General features: G+C 37.9%; 1 protein-coding gene and 1 pseudogene across 1 annotated transcript; both read right to left on the bottom strand.

The window, feature by feature from the left end:
* Positions 1 to 1,976: 1,976 nt before the first annotated feature.
* LOC143448242 (serine racemase pseudogene) lies at positions 1,977 to 7,196 on the bottom strand (annotated as a pseudogene).
* Positions 7,197 to 14,441: 7,245 nt separating this feature from the next.
* On the bottom strand, positions 14,442 to 23,377 carry LOC143465854 (vascular endothelial growth factor receptor 1-like). Its single transcript, XM_076964367.1, has 20 exons — positions 23,054 to 23,377; positions 22,109 to 22,450; positions 21,696 to 21,835; positions 21,255 to 21,402; positions 21,045 to 21,190; positions 20,733 to 20,877; positions 20,158 to 20,454; positions 19,932 to 20,072; positions 19,743 to 19,859; positions 19,511 to 19,620; positions 19,145 to 19,388; positions 18,281 to 18,394; positions 17,913 to 18,204; positions 17,671 to 17,803; positions 16,493 to 16,686; positions 16,271 to 16,411; positions 15,794 to 15,899; positions 15,388 to 15,552; positions 14,952 to 15,120; positions 14,442 to 14,878 (listed from the first exon to the last, which is right to left on the bottom strand). Exons 1-20 carry the CDS (start codon positions 23,106 to 23,108, stop codon positions 14,712 to 14,714), a joined length of 3,366 nt encoding a protein of 1,121 aa, XP_076820482.1. The 5' UTR covers positions 23,109 to 23,377; the 3' UTR covers positions 14,442 to 14,711.
* Positions 23,378 to 25,285: the final 1,908 nt, after the last annotated feature.

Raw genomic sequence — 25,285 nt, 5'->3', positions numbered from 1 at the left:
ATCTTATCATAAGACGCAACCAGATCGGAATTGAAAGTTGACGCTGATGTTTCAATATCGTTGGAATTGATCGACTATCCCTACATCAGTAAATGAACCAAGCTGTGATTTTAAAACGGGTGAATCAAGATGCATTATGTAGTCGGACATTTGATCATTACAACGCCATAGACTTGACTTAAAATGTTTTTGCGCCAATGGTTGCTTAGCAACTATAAAGTTGTATGTAAATGAAACTGTTATGCAATGAACTTTAAATTCTACAAATCAACGAGCTATGCACAGAACTAAAACATTGTTGCTTACGATCTGCACAGCGCACTCAAGAAAAACCTTTTTAGTTTTTAATTACACCAAGGAGTTCATGTTTTAATGATTGGTTTCCTATCTACTGTATAGTGTTCGATAGTCGAGTGGTTTACTGTAGTTAGTGCACACTGGACTCATCAAAGTCATGCAAAGATTTTCTCAGACTGAAAATAGAGTTTATCATCTCACACCATCCTAAAAACGATGATTAAGCAAAGAAAGCTGATAAAATTCCGACCATGGACAGATTTGTGAGAATAGCTTCTTCATTATATAACATGTCTCCAAAGCCCAGACTGCAGAGTTTGGCATAGGCACACTAAGTACTACTTATTGGATTATAAGGAAAAAAGTTTAAAAGATTATTCAAATATCACACAATTTTTGTAAAACCATTGCAAACCTAAACCGGCTGGCATTTTTAGCTGGCTGTTGCTACACTTTCTACTATGGTTTGTAGTCTATAAAATGATTAAGTAATTGCTGGAATTTAATGTTGGTAGGCTTGTATGAATTAGCATATGGTGAGTGTTTTACTGTCAGGTACATGATCTGTAATGTGCGTTGTTTGAATAGCTTGACCATCACCAGTTGGAATTACTTTAAAATGGACTGGGGCGATATGCTGCCTGTGGAAGGAAGCAGTCAAATGACGAGGTCCATGCTGGAGATGAGAAATCCAAAATGTTTTGATCTTTCTAAGGAAAAACATCTGGAGGAAATAAATATCAATGAGAATGAGGCAGACAAAGTGAGTGTTCCAGGATGCCTTTACGTGGAGCACAGCCTTGAACTTGTACATGGAATTAAAAATAAAGAAAAGTTACTCGACGAATGTGTCGATATGAATTCAGCAACGATGACTATCAACAAAGTTTCAGAATTCCGAAACACAATGAATGATCCAGCTAAGAAACAAAATTTTAACAACACTTCCAGCTGCCTTAGTTGTTCCGATGTTGATGACGCTATTGAGTGGGGACTTTCTAGGATACTTTTCTGTCACGGTTTCGAAGTTGCATCAAAATCAACTCTCAGCGTTTTGCGTGACGTCATTAAGCATTACCTGAGTAACATGTGCACCACACTAAAGAGTTTGATTGACAACGAAGCATTGACAGGTCGCACTGGTTTCTATGATTGCCTGGATAAACTCCTTCACGACATGAACATCGGAGACATTCATGCACTGACAGACTTCTACGAGAAAGACGTTATCCAGTACCACAAGCAATTGAAGAACAAATATGACAAAGTTCAATCTAATATGGGGGCAGGGTCAAGACTTAACTCCACACACTCAAATGTGAAAGTCGAAGTGATTAGTTCATATGAAGCCAGCGGAAGTGGTAGATGGCGACCGATAACAAAAGCAAATCAACCAACTCGTCACTGATGTTCTAAATGCATTTTATTTGCATAAGATCTCTTACTTGTAATTAATATATGTTTATTCTAATATTATTCGTTGTTTTCAGAAGCAAGTGTCACCTATTGGCGTCATTGGGTAGGGATAAACCATATCATTGCATCAAAATTTCTGCCACTAGGAACAGACTAATTCCAGAAAAACCACAACTTACAAAAGAATTTCATCTGAAAAAAGTCGAGACGAGATTTAATTGCACAATTATTGAAAAGCACCTTGAAATTTATAGTGACAACTTGAACAATCTAGAAGATTTTAATTTCCAATCAAATCCATAAAAATGTCTTTAAAATTATACGTATCTCAGTGGTGCGTCGTTACTTTAAAAACAATATTTAAGGCATCATCACCTTCATGGTTTAACATTTTCATGTATATTTAATAGATACAATACAATAGATAATTTAAGGCTGACACAAATAAAATTGATCCCTTGAGTGAAACAAATCTGGCAACAGAATTGAGTTGCGATGGATTAACTTTAATAAAGATTTATTTATATGTGCCTTGTAATTATGTAGTATACCATGCCTATGACTGCAAGGAATGATTTTTTCAACCAAAGCAGAGTGTGGGTTGAGATGATGATGCATAGTTTTAGCACTAAAGATTCTTCATGGCATCTTTAGACACCAGTTAAAATTTTAGCTTTAGTTCCAACATCAGCATTTCCACCACAGAGAACCACCCCAATATTCTTGACGTCATCGTGCATGCCTTTCGCTTTTGAAAACTTCTCACTGACGATGGCTGCAATGCCCACACCTGATGTTGGTTCAATTACAAGCTTAGCTCTTTCCCAAACTAGCCTTGTTGCCTCTATGATTTGCTCTTCTGACACAGTGATGACATCATCCACCAGATCTCTTATAATGGGCCAGGCATTTTCACCAATTGTCACTTTAACACCATCGGCGATTGTAACCACAGGATGGTCCACTAGTGTGATGTGACTGTTACATTTTGATATGTAACAATCGTTTGCTTTTTCTGGTTCAGCTGCATAGATCTTGATTAAAGGTTTGATGTGTTTTGCAGCGATGGTGATGCCACTTATCATTGCTCCTCCTCCAACTGGAACTACAATTGCGTCGAGATCAGGATTTTGTTTCAACATTTCAAACCCGATTGTACCTTGACCACTGATTACTTCGGCTGTCTGATTTGCGTGGATAAAACATCCCCTTTTTCACGACAATCTTTTTCTGCTCCTTGCTCTCGAGCTTTCTCAGTTGGTGCGCATTGCACAACGAAACCGCCATAACTCTTCACTGCATTTTTCTTGCACTCCGGGGCATTGCTTGGCATCACAATATATGCAGGAATGTGGAAATTGTAAGCAGCTTTTGCCACGGCTTGTCCATGATTTCCACTGCTGTGTGTGACAATGCAGTCAGGTTTGTTTTTCCTTTCCACAAGATAAGCGACCGCATTCGTTGCTCCTCTGATCTTAAATGATCCGAATTTCAGGAAGTTTTCTGTTTTCATAAATACATTTCTTCCACATAACTTGGAGATGGCCCGCTTGTAAAAGGATTTGGAACAAACGTCGCATTGGTATGGCTACTCTCCTTTAGCCAACATTTATTGGAGAATGGAGACTGCTTAACCTTGTTAGTGTTGCGTTTATCACTTGATGTACATTTATCCAATCGAGATGCGTTAAATTCTACCAGTGAGTTTCTTTCATTTAAGTTTTCAAAATCCGAAAACTTCATCCTTGATTGTGACATTTCTTTCAATCTCTGACTGATGGACAATACTTTTTATCATGGGAGCAGTTTTATCACCAGTGTCAAATCGTGACATCTCCCAATCCTGTAAAGGTTCTTCTTTAGTAGGCATAAGATGACGACAAACTGACGCCTTCTCTGAATAAACTTCTTGAATACAAATACCAATATCAGTTTCTACATTCGATGGTTGCGATAGTTCTTCAACTGGCATTACATTGTTTGTGGTTTCACATTTTTTTTACTTCTGCAAGAAGCTTTGAATACATATCTTTCATGTTTTCTTGCATTTTGGCAAATCCCAAATTCAGATCATGTCGCATTGATTTCAATTCTTGCAAAATCAGGTCGCTAAATTCTTTTAACATAATGGCTACTGGCAAACCACTTGGATGACACTCCATACTAAATAATAACACTTTTAAACTCCTATTGTAAAAAAACAAAAAGTACGCTGTAATGTCAAGTTTGAAATAAAACATATTTGGACACATTGCGCACCGTGTTTGAATAACACAGCATAAGATGATAAACAAAGACCATAACAGTTATGCTTAGTGTCGTAGTTTGCAGAATTTCAGAGTTGCATCTCATGCAAAGGTTAAGAAGAAAGAACAAAGAATTCAGCATTAGCAAAATTTAACAGTAAATCACTTGGATAACAAACCATGTAAAGAGCTCCCTTTGGAAACAGCATAATAATAATTAATCATCAATCGAACATTTGACAAAAAACATTGTTAAAAGTGTTATAAAGTTAATGGATTATAAATATTGACACAGACTTAAAGTTTATAGTTCGCTGGTTCAGGCCATAAACGCAGATGATATATGAATTATAGAAAGATCATGAATGGGAAAAATCTAAAAACATTCCATTTGACAAAACGTAAAAAATGTGAGAAACAGATTCGTAAAAATATCCTTTTACTGTAATTCTTGTAAATAAACAAAATGTTAACAATATGTTTCCAATATAATATATTAAAAACATAAAATTAACCAAATAACACTCAGACCAACTTTGGAAGGCAATCAACAATAAAAGTAGTAACTAGTTAAAAGTTCTGACAAGAACGCAAATTACTGCAGTTACACGCCGATAACTTTCCTCTATCATTTATCATAGTTCTATCAGTACAACATTTTTTCAAGTGAATGTTGTACAAAGTTTAGGCAAAGAATGCTGTTATTGCATAACATAATTTTTGCTAATTACATTTTAGAAAAAATTTTTACTTGAAAAACAAAGTTAAACAAACGTGTAAAACAACTTAACTGATGTCTATGTCGTCATGGTTAAGCACCTATACAGCATACAAAACAAAAGAGAGCAACACAAAACAATAACTTAACATACGAAAGTGAAAAATGTTAAAAAAAAAAACTTATAACAAAGTTTTTAACAAATTCATCTCTAGCTTTGCTGATTGAAGCTCAAGTTTTTAAATGACACTCAATTACTTACATGAAAAAGTAAACAAATCTAAAACTAAAAATATTGTTACAAAATGTATGTTGACTGAAGCATTAAATATCTATCTCTTGGCATTAAGAAAACAATCTTAAAATGTTGTAGCAAAAATGATTTCAAAACATGAATCATTAAACAACAGAATCTTTAAGAATAAAATGTAAATGATTTTTAGAAGTAAATTCATGTCCAAATAGCTTTTTAAAATGTCATCATTTATCTGGTGATCTTGAGTTGTAAACTTTCCTGTGACCTGATAAATTCGACTTCAATCCAAACGATTTCTCACAACAAGAACACTGCTGTCGTTGTTCTCCAGTGTCGCAAAAAGCTCCTATGTGAAAGTAATTTAAAGCAAGCCCCGCGTTTATAAGCATTCTAGCCAGGGTGTACAGTCATATGACTTCGGGGATGGCCGGCTTGTGAAAATAATTTGAAACAAACCTCGCATTGATAAGGACGTTCTCCAGTGTGGATTTTCATATGACGCTGCAAATTGCTGTTGTGTGAAAATGATTTGCAACAAACCTGACATTGATAAGCACGCTCAACAGTGAGAACTTTAATGTGAGTTCTCAAACTGTTATTTTGTGTAACTGATTTGCAACAAATCTGACATTGATAAGGATGTTCTCCAATGTGGACTTTCATATGACGCTGCAAATTTCTGTGTCGCTATCGCTATTCAGTGTGAGCTTTCATGTGAGTTGTCAAACTGCTGTTTCGTGAAAATGATTTGCAACAAACATCACATTGATAAGGGCGTTCTCGAGTGTGGACTTTCATATGACGATGCAAACTGCTGTTTAGTGAAAATGATTTGCAACAAATCCGACATTGATATGGCTGCTCCCCAGTATGGACTTTCATATGATGCTGCAATTGGCCGCTTTGTGAAAATGATTTGCAGCAAACATCGCATTGATAAGGGCGCTCCCCAGTGTGGATTTTCGTATGACGCTGCAAACTGCTGCGTAGTGAAAATGATTTGCAGCAAACATCACATTGATAAGGACGCTCTCCAGTGTGGACTTTTATATGAGTTTTCAAACTGCTGTTTAGTGAAAATGATTTGCAACAAATCCGGCATTGATATGGCTGCTCACCAGTGTGAGTCCTTGAATGAGAATTCAAGTTTGATTTGTTTTTAAAAGATTTATCACAAACTTTGCAGCAAAAATATTTTTCTTTGTCTTTTTCCTTAGTTGCCATCAAACATCCAATATTGCTTTTAATGTTTTTACAATTTGTCTTTTCTTTATCAGAAAACTTCAAAGCTGACATGTTGCAATCGTTGTATTTGTGTACAATCTTTTGATTTAAGTTTTCAGACTCAGCAATTGTTGATTTTTAAATATTTATTTACACAATCCTGTAAAATAACTTAGCTAATGTCTATGTCGTCATGGTTATGCACCTATACAGCATACAAAACAAAAGGAGAGCAGCATAAACAATAGCTTAACATAGGAAAGTGAAAACTGTCCAGAAAAACAAGGTATAACAAAGTTTTTAACAAATTTATCTCTAGCTTTGCTGATTGAAGTTAATTGACACTTAATCACTTACATGACAAAGTAAACAAATCTGAAACAAAAATATTGTTACAAGATATATGTCAACTATGGCCTTAAGAACTCTAGTAGATAAATTACGCATTATTGTACAAAAAGTTAAAATTTACTGTAGTAAAGAAGAGCAAAAATCTGAACACAGACCTAGCCTATTCTGAAAAGGGAAATGAGCTAATTACAAATCACTGCCAAAAAAACTGCAAATAAGACACAACAAAAACTGTGCAATACATTTATCTAAACTAAAGATACATAAAGTATCTAAAGCAAAACCGAAGCAAGAGCTGATTCATAATAAGTAGACAATGGGCCATTTACAACAGTATAAAGTAAGCTACAAGGTGTACAATGTAAAATGACAAGTTCACTTACAGTGCAACCTCTATGACACCACGACAATGCAGTTTGTAAACAATTTTGACAATTTTTGACTTAACGCTGTAAATTTGTAAATTGACAAGTCAAAAAATAATCGCACTAGTGATGAGTGTTGAAAATTCATTGCAAGCGAACGTGTTCTTACATTTTTTACCAAATGAAGCTCTGAAATGCGACATTTTCTTCATTCTATAACTAAAAGACAGTACTATTCAACATGGGAGTTGAAGAATTTTTCACCATCAAGGTTTTGACATATAACCAGCATTATACCAAAACTGTGATACAAAAACACAAAATTGGTTGGCCGGCAAAAACAAACACGGCCGGCCAACAGAACAGGATCCATCAAAGGAGAGCTCCAGCCACGACCCAAACGAACTAACCCCAGAACAGCAGAAAACACAAAGAAACAAAAGAAACGACATGAGCGGGGACTCAACAGAAAATCAGAAGACACAGGAAACACAACGAAAAGTAGATGAACCGCGACGTGGAGCAAAGGAGAAGAGCACCTGGGGTAGGAGCCGAGCAAAAACAAGGACTCCACGGGAAGAGAGCCCGGAGCTCAACTCTAATGCGAACCAAGGGAACAAGAGAAAGGATATCAGCGGGGACTCAACAGAAAATCAAGAAAAACAGGAAACACAAAGAAGTAAGATAGATCATATGGCATATGACTTTGCCGAGTTGCCAATAGACGAAATTACAGAAGTCCGATGTGCGTGCAAGAACTACGTTCAAGTCCGGAGAAGCAACGACCCAGCGAAAGAGGCTCCACAATTTGAAGAACCGGTTTACTGTGAGGGATGTAATGGAGCTCTAATACGATGTAATTGTACAGATTTCTCGTTCCAATTCGTAACAATAGATACCACCAATGTTATTTTAAATGCTGCGACATGACGTATAAACCGAACCCCAGTGAACTCAATAACACTGCTTTCTAATCTAGAATGCCTTTGGAAGTACTCTGTGTTTTTTTCAGAAACTTATACGATTGTTTTTTTTATTTTATTAATTTTTATTAAGCGTACCTTAACAATGTTTGAGAACGTTTAATAAACAAAAAATACAACAGTATGAAGTAGGCTACAAGGTGTACAATGTAAAATGACAAGTTCACCTACAGTGCAACCTCTATGACACCACGACAATGCAGTTTGTAAACAATTTTGACAATTTTTGACTTAACGCTGTAAATTTGACAAATTTTTGACTTTTTTTGACAAGTCAAAAAATAATCGCACTAATGATGAGTGTTGAAAATTCATTGCAAGCGAACGTGTTCTTAAATTTTTTACTCGATTTTTACTGAATCAACCGATATTCAAGATAATCCACAACTAGCAATATTTGTTCGATACATTTCATCAGATATGACTGTTAAAGAAGAATTGTTAAACTTGGTGGCATTAAGAGAAACGACTCGTGGAATTGATATTAAAAATGCACTCAATGAAGCTTTAGCAAGAGCCAATGTGCCACTTAATAAATTCGTCAGCGTCACAACTGATGGTGCACCAGCAATGGTGGGTAAACATAAAGGATTAATTGGACTGATGAAATCTGATCCTAACTTTCCAGAGTTCTTTCCTTTACATTGCATTATCCATCGCAAACATCTTGTAGCCAAATATTTCAAATACGACAATGTCATAAAAACTGTCATCGAAATTATAAATTTCATACTTGTTAATGCGAAGAACCATCGACAGTTTCGAAACTTCGTTGAAGATTTGGAGTTGGAAGATGCCCCAAGTGATGTCTCTTTGTATGGTGTAACGACACTTAATCACTTGGACATTTAATCACGGAACTTGGACACTTAATCATGCGACACAAAATCACTTTGACGCGACAGCACTTGGACAGCACCTTTGTCTATACAAATTTAAATGCTTGCAGCAACGCTATTTTAGTAAGCTCATGAAGGCAGGCGCCGTGGCAACTCAAACTGTGTATCAGTGTAAGCTCAGGAAAAGCGTTTGTATTCTTAGTTCTCTGCATCAGTTTGTTGAACTTGGCACAGTGACAAAAAGAAACCGGAGACAGTTGAATTTTATAACAAGACCAAATGTGGTGTTGATGTGGCTGATCAAATGGCCAGGCAGTATTCAGTCAAAGCAGGTACACATCGTTGGCCCGCTGCTGTCTTCTAAAACATGTTGGATTTAGCAGGCATCAATGCTTATGTGCTGTATAAGTTTCAAGCCGGGATTGAACAGCTGACTAAGTTTCAAGCCGGGATTTCATCTTTAAGCTGGCTACAGAACTACGTGAAGACTACATCGTTGAAAGATCAAGGAGCAACGCTACGATTGCAAGACCTCAAACACCGCCGAATGCTCATGAAAAAAGATTTGCCAAGAAGAGTAAACAGTGTGAAATAGCTGGAAACTAAAAACAAAACCAAGAAGCGTTGTTTGAAATGTAACAAAATCGTATGTGGTAACTGCATCGCTATGGAGCTTTTTGAATGTATTAGATGTGCGACAACGCAAATGTGAAAATTTTCCAATTTTGTGTCCAGATTTTAGCCCATTCCTTGAAATAAAAACTTTTTGGTGGATAGATTAATGGAATTATGTGACTTAAATATAAATTCAATAATTAGGCTGCAAACACGCAAAGCAATTCTTAGATAAAACAAATTTTCGGAAAAGCGATCAAAATGACCGTTAGCGGCCGTTGACGGCTTATCGCAACTCTGGCCGTTCTAGTGTTAAACATGACAAACTGAAAAAATCTAAAACAAAAATATTGTTACAAGATGTATGTCAACTAAAGCCTTAAAAAACTATGTCTTTGTATTAGCAAAACAATCTTGAAATGTTGTAGCAAAAATTGATTTCAAAACAGATTCAATAAACAGCAAAATCTTTAAGAATAAAATGTAAATGATTTTTAAAACTAGATTTATGTCCAAATAGCTTTTTAAATGTCATCATTTCTCTGGTCATCCTTTGTTGTAAACTTTCCTGAGTCCTGATCAATACGACTTCCCACAACAAGAAAACTGCTATCGTTGCCCCCAGGTGTGAATTGTAAAATGATTTCGCAAATAGCTTTTATGTGAAAGTAATTTAAAGCAAACACCGCATTTATAAGCATTCTAGCCAGTGTGTACCGTCATATCAATATGACTTTGGAGATGGCTTTGTAAAAATGATTTGCAGCAAACATTGAATTGATAAGGGCATTCTTCAGTATGGAGTTTAAAAAAGTTTGTAAATAGGCAGTTTGTGAAAATGATTTAAAACAAATTTGACAATGATAATAACCCAGCCCAGTGTGTGCTTTCATATGACAAATTCGAGATTGATACAACTTTATACTCATGTGAGTCTTTAAATGAACTTTCATATTTGCTTTTTGTGTGAAAGATTTATCACAAAACAGTCCAACAGAAATGTTTCATTTTGTCGTTTTGTCATTGTTTTTTGTCGTTTGTGTTGAAGCACGTACACAACAGAAGAGTTCTTGAGATGACCACAGCTACAGCACAAAAATTGACTTCCATACCTGGCTTTAATTCAAGTCAAAGACCGAGGGGGTTTAATTACCCCATCAGCAGGTGTTGTAACTGTGGTCAGACAGGCAGAGAAGCTCTTTTGAGCTGCTGTTTGTGGATTTAATTCACTAAATCCTAAAATTTGCATCAAGGATCATCTCAGTCAAAACCTGCGTGAATTAATTTATGAAAAAGTTAAAAAATATGATTCATTTCTATCCCTAAGAAACCATGATGACGATTTTGAGATTTGACGTGAAGATCTTCATTGTTTACAATTAATAAAGAAAATTATTACAGAATTTTTCACCATCAGGTTTTTGACCTGTGACCAGCAGTATACCAAAACTGTGATACAAAAACACAAAATTGGTTACCGGCAGCAATCAAACAAACTTGTTTTATTTAGCAATGTCTAAGTCATTACTCATGATGATTACTTTCTGAGAACATCCGAAAAATGTTTGAAATGTATGAAATATATTAGATATATATGGTTTGTATTAGGTTTCATAATATTTCATTTCGTGTCTTTCACATATATTTCTTTCACATTAACACCTAATTTTGTAAAAAATATGCATCAATCATTTGCTTTGAATCATGCAACTCTTACTCGAATGAAGGGCTACCCCATTCCCTTATGCTATACGGTACCGGTAGGCAATTAGTCTAGGCAAGCTTATTCATCGATAACGCTAAAATACAAATATTTACAAAAACATTCAGTGATAGCGCAGTGCGAACACCTCGGTCTTTCGAAAAACTTTCATAGAATTAGGCCTATACAGAACTACTCCAATTTACAATATTGGCTAAAAGCCCTTTCCTTCACTCTATCGGTCTATCCCAACGCTTTTGGGCGCACATGTCGTCGCAGGTTTGGTTCACTCAGAGGGAGTTGGATTGGATCATAGATATCTTATATACAATAACTAGATATCCAACTACCTATGCTTGCGCTTTAAGAAGTGAAGCCAGTATGGGTCCGCCACTTTGTCAACATATGCGACCAGAAATGCTCTGGCGCATATGTGTTGAATGCAACATATGAAAGGATTATGTGACATTGGCAAATATTTATGAAATGGAAAGACGTTTTTTGATGCAGACGAGGCTAAGCAATATTGCTAAAGCTCAATTGCATAGTTAAAGGGTGTTTGGCGTTTAAATATGGGCCCAGGTACTGAAACGGCTCGTACCGTACCGGTATCATTAGCGAGCAGTTTATGCGAATGGTAGGATGGTTTCTGGCAATAAATTGTTGAAAGTAATTTTTTATGTATCAATCATTTGCTTTGGACCATGCACCTCTTACTGAAATGAAGGGCAACCACATTGCCTTATGCTAGACCTATACGGTACCGGTAGGCAATTAGCCTAGGCAAGCTTACTCATTGATACAGTAAAATATAAATATTTATAAAAACAATCGGTGATAGCGCAGTGCAAACAGCTCGGCTTTTCGAAAAAATTCAATAGAATTAGGCCTATACCGAACTAATTTACAGTTGGCTATTAGCCTTTCTTAGCTTTTGTCTCACTCTCTCCCAACGCTTTTGGGCGCATGTGTCATCGCAGGCTTGCTTCAGTTTTCAGCGAGAGTTAGATACCTAGTTATTCTATATAAGATATCTATGGATTGGATATCTTGTTGTTATATATAAGATATCTATGTTTCTCCAGCTATAAAACATCATCCATTAAATAGACATCACAAAAAATTACCATTTCCAGTGGAGATTAAAAACGGCCATGCTTGTAAATTCATAAAACCCGGTGCTTGGATCTTTGTAAAACTCGGTGCTTATAGAATACCATTAAAGACCGGTATTGGCATATTCGTAAAACTCGGTGCTTATCTATAACAAATTATGGCCGCTACTTACACATTCGAAGAACACGGTTCTTATAATATACATAATAAAGCCGGTGCTTGTATATTTGTATTCAACATTCGGTTATCTTTGCCCCGCAGAAGACAAACTAGGGAATGAAAGTTTAAAGGTTTGGTATTCAATGGCTGAACAGCATGATACTGTAACTTTATGGAATGCCTATATACTCGAAAAGAAAAAACACCGTCTACAAGTCACAGATGTTGGCTAGGGCTACCGTATGTCCTCTTTTAGGAGGATTTGTCCTCTTTTCTAAAGAAAAATGAATTGTCCTCCGAGGACACTGAAAAATACCCAAATGTCTCCTTTTTTGCATTTTGTGCTTTTTTGCTTATGTATTTTCAAAAGAATTATATATTTATGTAACTTTTTTATAGCCTTTATTGTAACAGATGTATTAAGAAGGTTGTTTGCTAACTGTAAATAGCGCCAATTGTGGTTAATCTCTACCCAAAATGCCTCAGCTTGCTTCTCAATGTCCGAACATGCCGTTACGCATTCATTCCAGATTATCTTATATATATGCGTGTTCTCTTTCCACTTACTCTTTTCACTTAAATATGCTGTTAAAAGCCTCAAAGCCTGAGTCATTCTAAGCAGGAACATTACATTTATAGCCTTTTATAGCCTTTATAGTTTATGACATTTTGGCATGAAACCTAAGTCAATTCAAACGACTTTTCAGTGACAGCATGAGGTCTAATCATTTTTCTTATCATTGCTTTAATTTAGACAAACATAAATCTAAATAAAGCCAAGCAATAATGCGAAAGAGGAACACTGTGTTTTCTGATGAACTGCGGCAGTAGTATGATTGTTTTAGAAAAAGACGTAATGATTTTGAAGCTGAATGCATTACTTGTGCATATGCGTATAGGCCTAATTATAAAAAAACTTATGATAAATTGTTTAAACGTAAAATTTTATTTGCATTGTAGGCTACTTGCTGGAGAAATTGTCCTATTTTTTGGCATTGAAAATACAAAACAGCTACAAAACCCGTGTCGTGCCGCATTAGTTCAGGACATTGTGACGTAGATAAATCGCATGCCTCTGCGTTTTCCGCTCAAAAACCTTGGAGATTATCGTCGGTTTGAAAGAAAATTTGCAAGTTAAAAAACTTAACTTGCAAACAAGAAAACAAAACATGCAGGTTAAGTTAATTCTAAATCAGAGAAAATTTACGCTTGATTAGGAAATGGGCACTTTTTCGTCAAAACACTCCACATAGCCTACATTTTTCACTACACCGGTAGCCTACTGTTTAGCTCGCGTTAGTGATTAAATCTTCAGTTACGAAAAGCTTGTCTCCAATGAAGCGGAATATGCCCTACTAACAAAATGAGAGCTATTTTGTAGAGCTCAAACAGTTGTGGATAATTTTTCCAATATTAATTATTTTCCTTGTCCGCCATTACTTTTACCATTTCGCTAAGCGAAGTAATGCATAGATTTTGTACAGAACTCACTGTAACGTATATGTCAAATTGCGATCACATTAATGCAAAACCTATATCATAAAACTTGGACAGGTATGAAAGCTGCTCTTGGACTAAAGTCGAGGCGACTTCTGAAAATTATCGTTGAGTAAGCGGCTCAAGCCGTAGCTACCTGATAGTATTTGAAAGGCAGTTCCTTTTTTGAAACTTTGTAATTTTGTCTTTCCACTCATCGGCGCTAACAAACTACAAGCAATCTATTTTATTCGTAACTTTTACTGACTGTTTAATGAAGTCATTCGGCATATCCCAGTAGTTCATTACACAGGTCTTCAATTTTTATTCGTATGCAGAGCTCAGAATAGACACGAATAAAGAGCTATTCGCTCAAGGTGTCGAAGCTCCTAAAATTCACATCAACTGACTTTGTTTATTCGATAGATCGATAAATGACAGCGTCAATCAATGTATTTCCACTATAAGCATACAGCGCATTAAGTAATTTTAAAATGTTTTAGTTTTTCAAGGAAGTTGTCAAAAATGGGCAATTGCAAATCCTAGCATCTATGCATTCTTACTCCTATCATGACTTGTTTTATTATGCACCTTGTTTCGTAGCTCACTTCTGATGCGATGTGGTTGTTGCGGCGTGCTACTGATGTTTTAAACATTTAAAAATTTGTTGTCGTGCGCTTGCTTTTTATTTCGTTGTATTTTATGTACAATTCCTTTCGGGCATACATACGGCGAAGAAAACAAAGAAGATAGCACATCTTAGTGCGAAAAATCTGATGCAATGTTTGAACATTTCATGTTAAACTTTGTACAACTTGATTGCAGAAAGCGGTGCTGGTAGGCGGAAGTCAAACTGCGAACGTCTGTGTTTTACCGCTTCCTATAACATCCTCCACCTGCCTTCGTCTTCAAACTTCTTCTCTCGATCTTAGAGTTTATGTTGGAAGGTTAGATCCCTGTCGTGGAAAACGCGGTAATGACGTCATCATACAGAGGGGGAGGATCGCTTGATGACGTAACGCAGTATTTGTCCAGAGACCGGATACTTCCTGTGTCCATGTAGAGAATGCTTCTTTCAGTGTTGGTACACATGCCGCTGTCTTCTGATTGGTAGCCTGGCGATGACGAAATAATGAGCATTTGTGCGTAAACAATAAAGCTTTGTACCGTAACAGTTTCAAAGCTAACCTTCAATGGTCAAGGAGTTTTGAAGTTCGATATTTTCCTCTGTAATCTCAATCATGCTGTCGAAGCTATCCTGGGGGACCTCGTCACTTCCAGCTACGTCACCTTGCTCCTGGAAATTGTCTCCAACTTTCTTGATCATGTCCGAGTCTATTTTCTGAAGGATTCCCGCCTGAAAGATTATTTTTGCTTTAAACAATTGTATCAAAATGTCTGTTATGTTGTAATCATGAAGATGACAATGTCTGCTGACGTCACACTGAAGTAATCCTCAATCAATCAGCAATCATCTTATTTTTCGTCAAACACATGCTCATGTTTCATTTGATGTCGAATCGCGCAATTGATTACAATAATTTACTCTTACAAAGCCATTGTTTAATTCCGCAGATGAGAATGGACAAACCGCTGCGCAAAATGGACAAAATTGTCAAATCACCTCAACATCGGTGTAAGTAAGAGACGAACTCGTGCATTGGTCAGTTTTTTTCTCTTGGACTTTCAATTCGAAAGTCTCTTCTGGCGTCTGCTGTGGAGCCACGCCACGAAGAGGTGGCTTCCCTTCCACTGAAACGTCCAGTATTTTCATGATGTCGAGATATTCCTGTTATTAAAAAAATATTATGTCTATGTTGATGGAAGAAAAGCAACAAGCTTTAAAGGGTAAAGTGTCGTGACATAGTTGTTGTCTAGCCTAAAAGCTGTCGAGTTTCCGGATTGGACAGCTCAAAAACTTTGTGTATGTTGTCGCCTTTACAACTCAATCGACCACGTTTAAAGTTGACTTGTAAGAAGTTAAGTCAACAAGTGTCAGTAAAGTTCAAAATATATTTAAATCAACTTACGTGGCCAGCTTCCGCTTGTAATACGTCACTGATTTCTTCACACAACTTGGTGAAAGTCGGTCGTTCGTCGGGCGAGTCCTGCCAACATGCAATCATCGCCGAATATCTGAAAGAAGACTTCAATTTATAAACACGCCAATGGCATCACTGAAAATATCTATGACGTACAGTATTTGACGGAATAAAAATCTTTTTAAAAATTGTTTCCATTTTTATGCAAATTCAAATATAACACTGACAGTCATCACCAAACATCGCCACCGTTTATGGTTTCTTTTGCAGTGTGACATATAAAACCTGTTGATACCGTACACGTTTCACAGGTATAACTGCACTCCCAATTTCAAACGTTCTAGATTAACCTGACATAAAGCTTTTTTATGTATAAAGAGCCGAACCTTGTAGTACGCGTGGTGGCAGGCTTAGACTAAAACTCTTAAAACACAATCGAGGAATATTCCACGCTAGTCTGCTTACACGGCATCATTGGCGTATTCTGGTTTGCTCATCCGGACCCCGCGCCTGAGTTTTTCACAGAAATCTTCATCAATTTGAAGTCCTGGATACGGTGATCCCCCTAACGTGAAAATCTCCCAGAGTAAAACTCCGAATGACCATCTGAGAAAACAACGCAAATTTAGCAGGTTATAAGATGTCTGTTTTCAAACATGAAGGCAGACATGTTGGTGGACAACTTACACGTCACTCTTGGTTGAGTAAACTTTGTCAAAAATCGACTCTGGCGCCATCCATTTTATTGGAAGTCGCGCTTCTCCGCTTCTGACGTAATCAGGATCCTTATATACGTCACGCGCCAAACCGAAGTCGCAGATTTTGACAACCTGGTAGTCGGAGAGGAGAATGTTCCTTGCGGCCAAATCGCGATGTATGCACTGTAATGTGAAACACAGAAGCATTGAATTTTTGAACTCATAAAACATCCGAAATGGCCGTTGAAGCTTTAGTTTTTGGCTGAACTTCCAAAGAAAGTTTCAACTTTCAAAGCGCTGTGAGAAATTGCTTTTATCTTTCACCCATCTGGGTTCCTAGTCCAAAGAGGCGACAGCGATTTGTTTAAGAAAACGGAAGAATTTGGAGAAAGGGGAAACGCTTCGCCAGGAATTAGTGATTTTCATAAAGTTTGTAAACAAGCGGGGCTAGTAAAAGCGCATATGCAGGCTTCAAACATAAAGTCATCAACCTGCAACATCTTGTAACGTTCGCGTCGAAAAGGCCCATTCAGGAAATGCCGGGCGTCTCCTCGTCTCCAATTTTACGCTGTCGATGCAATATTGATATAAATAGAAGATCGCCATTGTAATTAATATTAGCGAGTTTCGGTGCTCCTGATTAATTACGAACTCTCCAACGCAATTCATTGAAGTCATTGAAGTTACGAACAGGCGATTTATTTCTTTGTTCATTTGCAACCGAACTAACCTTTTGATTGATTAATGACTCTCCACTAGCCTGTATGGTTCGCTGTAGCGACATCTCGCGTACCGGTGGTGTCAAATTTCGAAGATTCCCGATAATTTAACAATGCGACGTTTCCCCAATTAACGAACTTACTGGGAAAAAATATCGAAAAATGTTCCGGCGTGGCGCCGCCTTGTCTGAGGGTGTCATGTTAAACATTAGGATGCCACATTGGTTCAACTATCTATGGCATCACTGCCGCTAATTATATTCGCAAATCAGGGAACAGCGATTTTAAGAACGATCTATTTATGACACAACAAGGAGAGCGGAAAAGAAAGCAAAAATAGAATTAAGACAAAATAGGTTGGAACCAATAAAACGAATTCGATAAAATGCGCTTAAAATATCGAACCAGGTTTGAAATATGACTGGTTTGATAAAGTGAAGAGCCCCACCTTCTTGGATGCAAGGAATTCCATCCCTCTCGATACTTGCAGACTATATGAGAGAAGATCGCTCGCTGACAACTGCGTCTTCTCCTTTTCGTGCGACTCCTTGTGGTCACCGCCTTTCTTGTCTTCACAAAGACTGAAACCAAGGTTTTGTGTAAATTATTGGTTCAACACTGACTACTAACTAAGTAAATTTAAGTCGTTGTTTTTAGTTTGAAGTGCAGAGAAATTAAGTTTTTGCGTACTTTGGAAACCCAAGTCGGTCGCCATTGTCACATTCTTGTGACGTAATAGTGTCAGCGGCACTGGTACACGAGCTGCGGCTTCTTCGCTTATCGGTCATCCAGCTCGAGCGATCAGTGTCTTCTCCGCCGGTGATAAACGCTCCCTCGCCGGCGGAATCGTCGCTTATGAGTTGTTTCTTGGTGTCATCCTGCCTTTCCTCGTTTTTGCTGCCGACGTAGAAGTCCCTCATTTCCCGCAGATAGTTGGACAAGTTGCCGTGACGGCAGTACTCGACGATAATCATGAGTGGTCCTGCCATGATGGGATAAGTCATAAGTTAACAATTGTTTGATATCGGTGATTTGAGCTCCAGAAAGTTGATCTATACCTTCCTTTGTTGTGCACGCTCCGAGCAAGTTGACGATGTTGAGATGTGGACCAAGATGGATCAATATCTTCAGTTCCGACATCAAAGCGTTGTATTCACTCGATCGGGAGCCAACTGCATGAGAAATGGAGACATTTAAAAAAATTGAATTTAGTATTCTGATGCCAATTAAGTCCGATATTCATCTACCGTCAATACAGGCTGTTCTTTGAATGACTAAGTTCGTAATTAGTAGTGACTTTGCAATTGGGCCTACTACATTAGCATTAGTGATTATTGCGATTTGAATTTTAGTTTGATTCCAGAATGAAACAAATTGAAGAAACTTGTTTTAGAAAAGTTAAATTTGGCAGCTGCTTCGGTGGCGACGGTTAAGCGGTGAATCATTGCTCGGTCTTGTTTGGAAATAGGAAAGAAATTGAAAGAACAACTTCCACATTTCTCGTTGGGGCAAGCGCTGTTGGGGATAATTCGTGGCGCCACTCCACGACTGACCTGATTCTGAGAGTCCAGAATTATAACTTACACGCGCATGATAATCGACGTTGGTCTTATTAGATTGAATGGAGAAAAATAATTCGAATGATCGAGTAGCTCAGGAAATTGGAATTCATTTTCCCTAAGTTTTGATGTCAATTCACTCATACAACGCTCGCACTAGGACAGAAATATTTCTATGGTTCCATTATGATGTCATTTGTCACTTTAAGAGAAACTATTTATAACAAATGTATTCTGGGGTTGATGTTTTTATGCATTCTGTCAAATTTCAAAAAAGTTTTAAATAAACCATAAAAAGTGTACAACTGTGTTAGTGAAAACTGCAACGTTAAAACTTGCGCATAACTCCAGACATGTACCAACCTTTCAACATTTTTACGGCCACTGTTTTACACGATGAAGATTTCTCCAAATCAAAAGCGGTAGCCTGGACAACTTTTCCAAACGCTCCTCTCCCCAAAGTCTTTCCAAACCTCAACCTATCACGGGGGAATTCCCAAGTCTTCAAGTCGTATTTCTCAGATGCGGCCAGTTCATCCAAGGGCATGTCTTTTGTGTTTAGAATGGGTAGCAGGTAGCGTTGCTCCAGTCTAAGCTGCTTCTTCAGCTAAAAAACGAAGTGTAGCGGTTCAGCAAACACACCGCATTATTATGTGCAACCAAGGGCTTGTATTTTTTGAGAAACTATCTGAGTCTATCTGAGAAACTGAGGAACTGATTGAGCCTTACCCTGGTTACTTTTCTTATTTTAAAAGCAAGCAAGCAAATTGAGCTGGCAACAGCGACCACCAGGAAAGCCCCCAATGCAAAAAATGCGGCTTTATGGACAACGCTAGGATCTAAAGATTTTCAAATAATGAAAATCAATGTATGATGTCTATATATGTTGTATAGGCGTCATTAAATCATACTTTCAACGATTTCGCATCCTTACAGCATTTCAAGACTCCCTTGGTCTTACCTTCTAAATTGACCGTGAAGATGAACGCATCCTTTCCATATTCGTTCTTAGCATAACAAGTGTACTGGCCCTGGTCCGACATTGTGGCGCGCAGTATAGACAATTCCTTTGATGTTTCTTTGAAAGAAACGAAAGTGGTAATTTTGGAGCTAAATTTTATAAAAACTATACAATTAAATTTAAATTTACCGTCCATTTCGACGTCATCATGATACCACAGAATTGAAGCTTTCGGTGTACCTCTGACGTCACAGGTCATTGTGAGATCATCACCAACGTTTTTACTGATAACGCTTTCTGAATTGCCGACTATACGTGCTGGCTCCGGTTCTAAAAACGTCCAATGTAGTCATTCAAAAAGGTTTGAAGCTGTTTAAAAGGGTTTATGTTTTGATTATGTGACGTATCTCCGTACCCATCACAACGAGTTCAAAGGTCTCGTTCCGGGTCATGACCCTGTTGCTGATCTTCAGAGTGTAAATCCCAGCGTCGGACATACTCGCCCTTTTCAGGAGAAACTCGCTCTCGCTTATTCTCACATCACTTGAGTCGGAGTTAGTTTCCGCCAATTTTGTGGACCCGTGGAACCAATTAAACGTAAGGGGTGTGGGAAAACCGTCAACACGGAAGCTAAGATTCACTACTTTTCCGCGGATAACGGAAACAAACCCGACCATATTGGGTCTGTGTTGGATCTCGATGAAAGGAGATTCTGAAAGAGTAGGGCGTCATTACTTTAAATGGCTTTGAAGAGTTTTCGTACAAATTTTTCTTCGGTGTTTAAAGGCTACCAACAGTGTCACAAGTTACATTCGGCTAAATAATTAATCATGAACCATGAAACAAATAAATCATTCATGAAATCAGTCGGCTTATCCTTACAAGAACAAAGCATACAAAAGTGCACGTCTAAACATGATACCTTGACTACAAAAATGACTAAGATTGTTATAAAGTGTGAGCGTATGTTAAAGTCAGTCGTTTATTCACCGATCACACTGAGATGAATTTGAGAGGACTTCGATCCATCTTCGGTTATCACGTTACATATGTAAGTTCCGGAATCTTCAAATCGTGATTTTGTGATCAGTAACTTGCTCCACCACATGCTCTTAGCTTCTCCTTCACCGAACGTCTATGATTTATGGTAGGAAAAGGTTAAGCACAGTCCGGACAAGATTACAATAAAGTCTATTAGTTGGAGGATGTGACGCGACAATCTCGAAATATAGCGCTTCGTACTTCAAATCAAACGAGTAATATGATTTATGACATGTTCACAGCACAACTATGAACTGTTACCGGACGAAAGGTTCTATTCCCCGGGATCGTCCAATTAATGTCCGCGATCCTTTTCCCTCTCGGCACCGGTACCTTGCAGGTGACCTCAATAGAATCGTTGAGTAAGAAACGTGAAGATGGAGCGGAAATTGTGACGTCGCCAATTTCTGAAGAAAGGGAGATTGTTACGTAATCGATTCATTTTACTTGAACTTATCTCGGAGAACCGACCTTTGATTCCGGCATCTTTATTAGCGGGGAAGACCCATATCTCTCTGATGAAGACACTTCCTTCGAACGATGCCTGGCATTTCCACAAGCCTTCGTCAAAATTGTTGAAATTGCTTACAACAAAGCCCGTTGTTGGGTCATAAGGAATCTGAAGAAAGATTGCTATTATGACCATCAACTTTACCGTGATCAACGCAGGTGATGCCGTACACGACGTCCATAGTGACGTCAGAAGAGTTTATTATTATGTAAAGCGGAAAATAAATCAAAGTCAAATGCCGCCGTTGACATTTGCCTCAAATAGTTTGAAATATCAAGAAGTTAAAAGGTTTCAAAATGCTTGATTGAATTCCCTCTGAATACACTCAGTCACAAAAAACCGCTAACAGGAGTTCCTGCTGATCAAATTTCCCACAAAACGCTCAAAACTTCGTCACTCGCCTCGACTCGTTTCGGGTTAGGTTGCCTCTCCATCGTGACGTCAGCATCTTGGTGAGTTGGACGGCAAGGAAGAATAAAATTGTCCCCGAGTTTGACCTCACTTGACAACGGAGCATCCAGCAGCAGAGGAGACTTGACATCTAGGAAACCAGATTTCTATTTCATGATTTAATTTCAATTCCATTTTATTGTAATTCTAGATCAAATAAATCGATTTAAACACCGCGCTGGTGTTCATATGACAAGGAATGCAAAAGTCACATAACACTTTCATTTGCAAGAAGTACAATAACTGGAGTATAAATAATAACTTCAACAAAAATGTACAAAAACACGAATTTCCTGTTAACTGAATTGGTTTCAGTTCTGCTAGGTTCGATCAACCATCTGGTTCTGGTCAGCAAGGAACTCACCGTAAACAAAGACGTACACTCTCTTCAACCAGATCTCTTCTTTACTGTTCGATTCATCAAAATTCAACTCTTCACCTTTCCTCTCATCCGGTCTATGATCAACCATGCATGAATAAAATCCCGTGTCACGTGATGTTGCGGCTATGACCCGGATGACGCTCTTGTGTTTGATCTTTCCCCCAACTTTGATTTCGCTTGATGACGTAGTAAGACGATCGCTGTTCGAAAGAGTTTGTGGAACTTGCCATCTTAGTCGTCCGCTCGTCGCCTTTGTGTCGTCACAACGAAGCTTCAGGGTTTCCCCGGCAAAGATTTGTTTTGTTTTCAAACCGCTTCCAAGTTCTAGAAAATATTAAATAACTTTTATCATTTGGCTTTTTCTGAAACAAGAATCGTTACATCTACGCTTTCAACGCGCATGCGCAAATTCAAGTTGAATTGCAGACCTTATTTAACTTTTTGAATGGCTAACTATGGAAAGTTGGTTTTGATGGCGGTGCCAGTTGTTACCAGCAAGTTGTTGTCATTATTATTTAGCATTTTCTTGCACGTTTTAAAGCCTTTTTGACTTTCTTCTCCCCCCCACACCCCCCATGCATTGACAAATGCTAATGGAACCTGGGCAGCTGGCATGTCTTATGTCCCTCACTCCCCGCGCGCTAATCACGAAAAATACGATAATGGTAACGACCACCGCATAACGAAACAGCGAATAAAATAATAAAACTTCGAAAAGTTTAAGAATTTTATTCGAAATTTGTAAAATAGTGAACTAAAAACTTTTACAGTGAAATAATTTTTCCGAAAGCTTAAAAGTTTTTGCCGGTCCATCTTTCACAAGCGGAATAGATTTCACAGTTTTAACAAATTTTCGTAGAGGACTTCGCGGTTAGGTGAAGTGTATATGTAGCAACATAGCAATAACCATAGCGAATAACAACATACCGTAATGGATTGACAATGCAAGGAATCCAACTTGAATCCACCAAATAAATCCCATGTTTCTTAATCCGAATACGCAGAAGCAACTTTTAAATTCACCAAATGCAAATCTTCTTACAAGCACAATCTTCAGACAAAATTTCACTTTTTAGCCTAGTTGGATGTCGTTGAAATGCCAAAAAAAACAGAAAGTATCGGCAATTTCATCAAACTTCTACCCGACAGTCGAAAACTCTAGAACACTTGTCCCCGCGCGATATCTTAGTATTAGGTTTGTTGACTGTGACGAAAGCAGGCCATATACTTGGCCTTATCTGGATGCAAGGCTTCCACTTGGAACTTCCAAATAATTGCTTTCGTCTTGTCACACTCACAACTACTTGTTTGACGTCATAATGCACGTCGCTTTTTTCTCAATCGTTCTCGCGCCTCGATTGTGTCCGACTTCAGGAAACGAATTTGATCTGGCGGTTTAACGCGCGCGATGAAATCTGGGTAAATTGCAATAAATGTTTAAACGAAGGGGTCATTGGAAGTTTCTGAATCGAGTCTTTATTGCTTGTAGGTTCATTTTATACGAACCAGTGGTCGTAGGGAAGCGGTATAGTGTCTGGCAGTCTAAGACCAATTCAAAATTGAATAATCTCTCTTTTTGGTTGCTTGTTGTGTGGGTTTAAGATCTCTATAGTTTGTATGATATGTCCCAACCTTGGCCTTAAACTCCAAACCTATTGTTCTTTTCAGGTGGGTAACTCTGTTATTTCTCAAGGAAAGTTGGTTTTGAAACAAGTTCATTTCTTAAATGACTAAACTAAAAACTACAAACTTTAATCATAAAAGTATTGCATTAACTTAGGAATCAAACAAGCCAAGTTACAAGAAGATCCAACGCTGCTGGGTTTCTTACAAACAATGGGTGATTGCGCACTGGTAATTAATTGCGTAATTCAGTAACTGAACAAAATTTAATTGTGGTCGTACCAGTCACGTTCTATTGACCTGCAGATCATAAATTGACTCTATAACTTACAGTACCGTAGTCAGCTCTTTGTGTCCGGCTAAATAAGGTTTTCATCATATTTTGAACGAGATATCGAAATGAAAGTTTTTGCTTGATTTTGATCTTGAGCGCAGTTTTCGGAATCTTGAACGTGCCACGTGTTTTAGCCCATGACGGTTGAAAAATAAACAGAATTTTAATAAACTCGTTTGCACCAAGAATCGCGTAGAAGTTATAAATCTTCACAAGTCAAGTCACCTTTCGAACGCGATCTATATATTGCCACAAATGCCCTTAAATGTCTTTAATTAAATGGTATGCTCCCAAATCTTTACGTAATTGCGTAAAAAAGTGTCGTGGAACAGCAATTGACGTCGGATACAAGAAGAAAGTGTAACGAGGAAAAGAGCTTCCTATTCTGGGCCTTCCGTGAGAAAGAGTCGTCCAGATTGTTGTGAGAAAAACTCGACGATTTTCAACCGGAAGTTGTTCATATCTAGGATCAGTTAAAAAAAATCGCGTTCCACGCGGCCCAAGGTGCAAGTATGGCTGCTAATGCTTGCAGATTTGGTGAGTTGTGGGCATGCTGCCAATCAAACAGGACAAAAGTTCAGAATTTCGACCAAAACGCATCGTTCGTTTTTTTGTAGGCAGGCACTTTAACGGTTTTCTTTGAGAAAAAAAGACATAAACATTCTTCAACGCCTTTCTGGTCATATAATGGGAACAAAACATCGCTTTTAGTTGAAGTAAAATTCTTCCTTATTTACCAGTCGTGAATGTTGTCGTTCTTCTCGTCGATCCGCGTGGCGCCAGTGATGTTATAAAGCCCTTTCACGATGTCACAAACAAAGTAATTATGACTTGACACAAGAAGAGAAAGTCCGCAGCCGCCTCAATCGAGATTCCGATAAGAACGTCATGAAACGTGGGAAAGTAACATTTCACCGCGATCCTTGCAAAGACGATCGCTGTTGTCGTTATCACCTTTGAGTGGACGACACGCTCATAGCGTGTGCGCTGGTTCTGCTTACAAGCCCTCCGCTCGAACTCTTGATTTTTGTGATGTCATGATTGTTGATATGGTTGCGGAGTGGGGCTCAGCATTGAACAATAGAACTGTACAATGAGTCGAATCAACTTAACTCCAGGAACTTTTACCGAAGTTTACTCAAATGACTGGACTCGAGTCTATTTTTGTTGAAAGAGTTTTGCATTGAGCTAAAAAATCGCTT

Source organism: Clavelina lepadiformis, chromosome 1 (genome assembly GCF_947623445.1).
Source record: "Clavelina lepadiformis chromosome 1, kaClaLepa1.1, whole genome shotgun sequence".
Lineage (NCBI taxonomy): Eukaryota > Metazoa > Chordata > Ascidiacea > Aplousobranchia > Clavelinidae > Clavelina > Clavelina lepadiformis.
This window is presented reverse-complemented; position numbering and strand designations above follow the sequence as displayed.

What these genes read in the sequence shown, in the direction of transcription:
- LOC143465854 (XM_076964367.1), bottom strand. Translation starts at nt 23,108, where the DNA reads ATGGGATTTATTTGGTGGATTCAAGTTGGATTCCTTGCATTGTCAATC. An exon ending in AGTGTACGTCTTTGTTTACG is followed by an intron (nt 21,836 to 22,108) that starts GTGAGTTCCTTG and finishes CTGGTTTCCTAG; the next exon opens with ATGTCAAGTCTCCTCTGCTG. An exon ending in CTAACCCGAAACGAGTCGAG is followed by an intron (nt 21,403 to 21,695) that starts GCGAGTGACGAA and finishes ATCTTTCTTCAG; the next exon opens with ATTCCTTATGACCCAACAAC.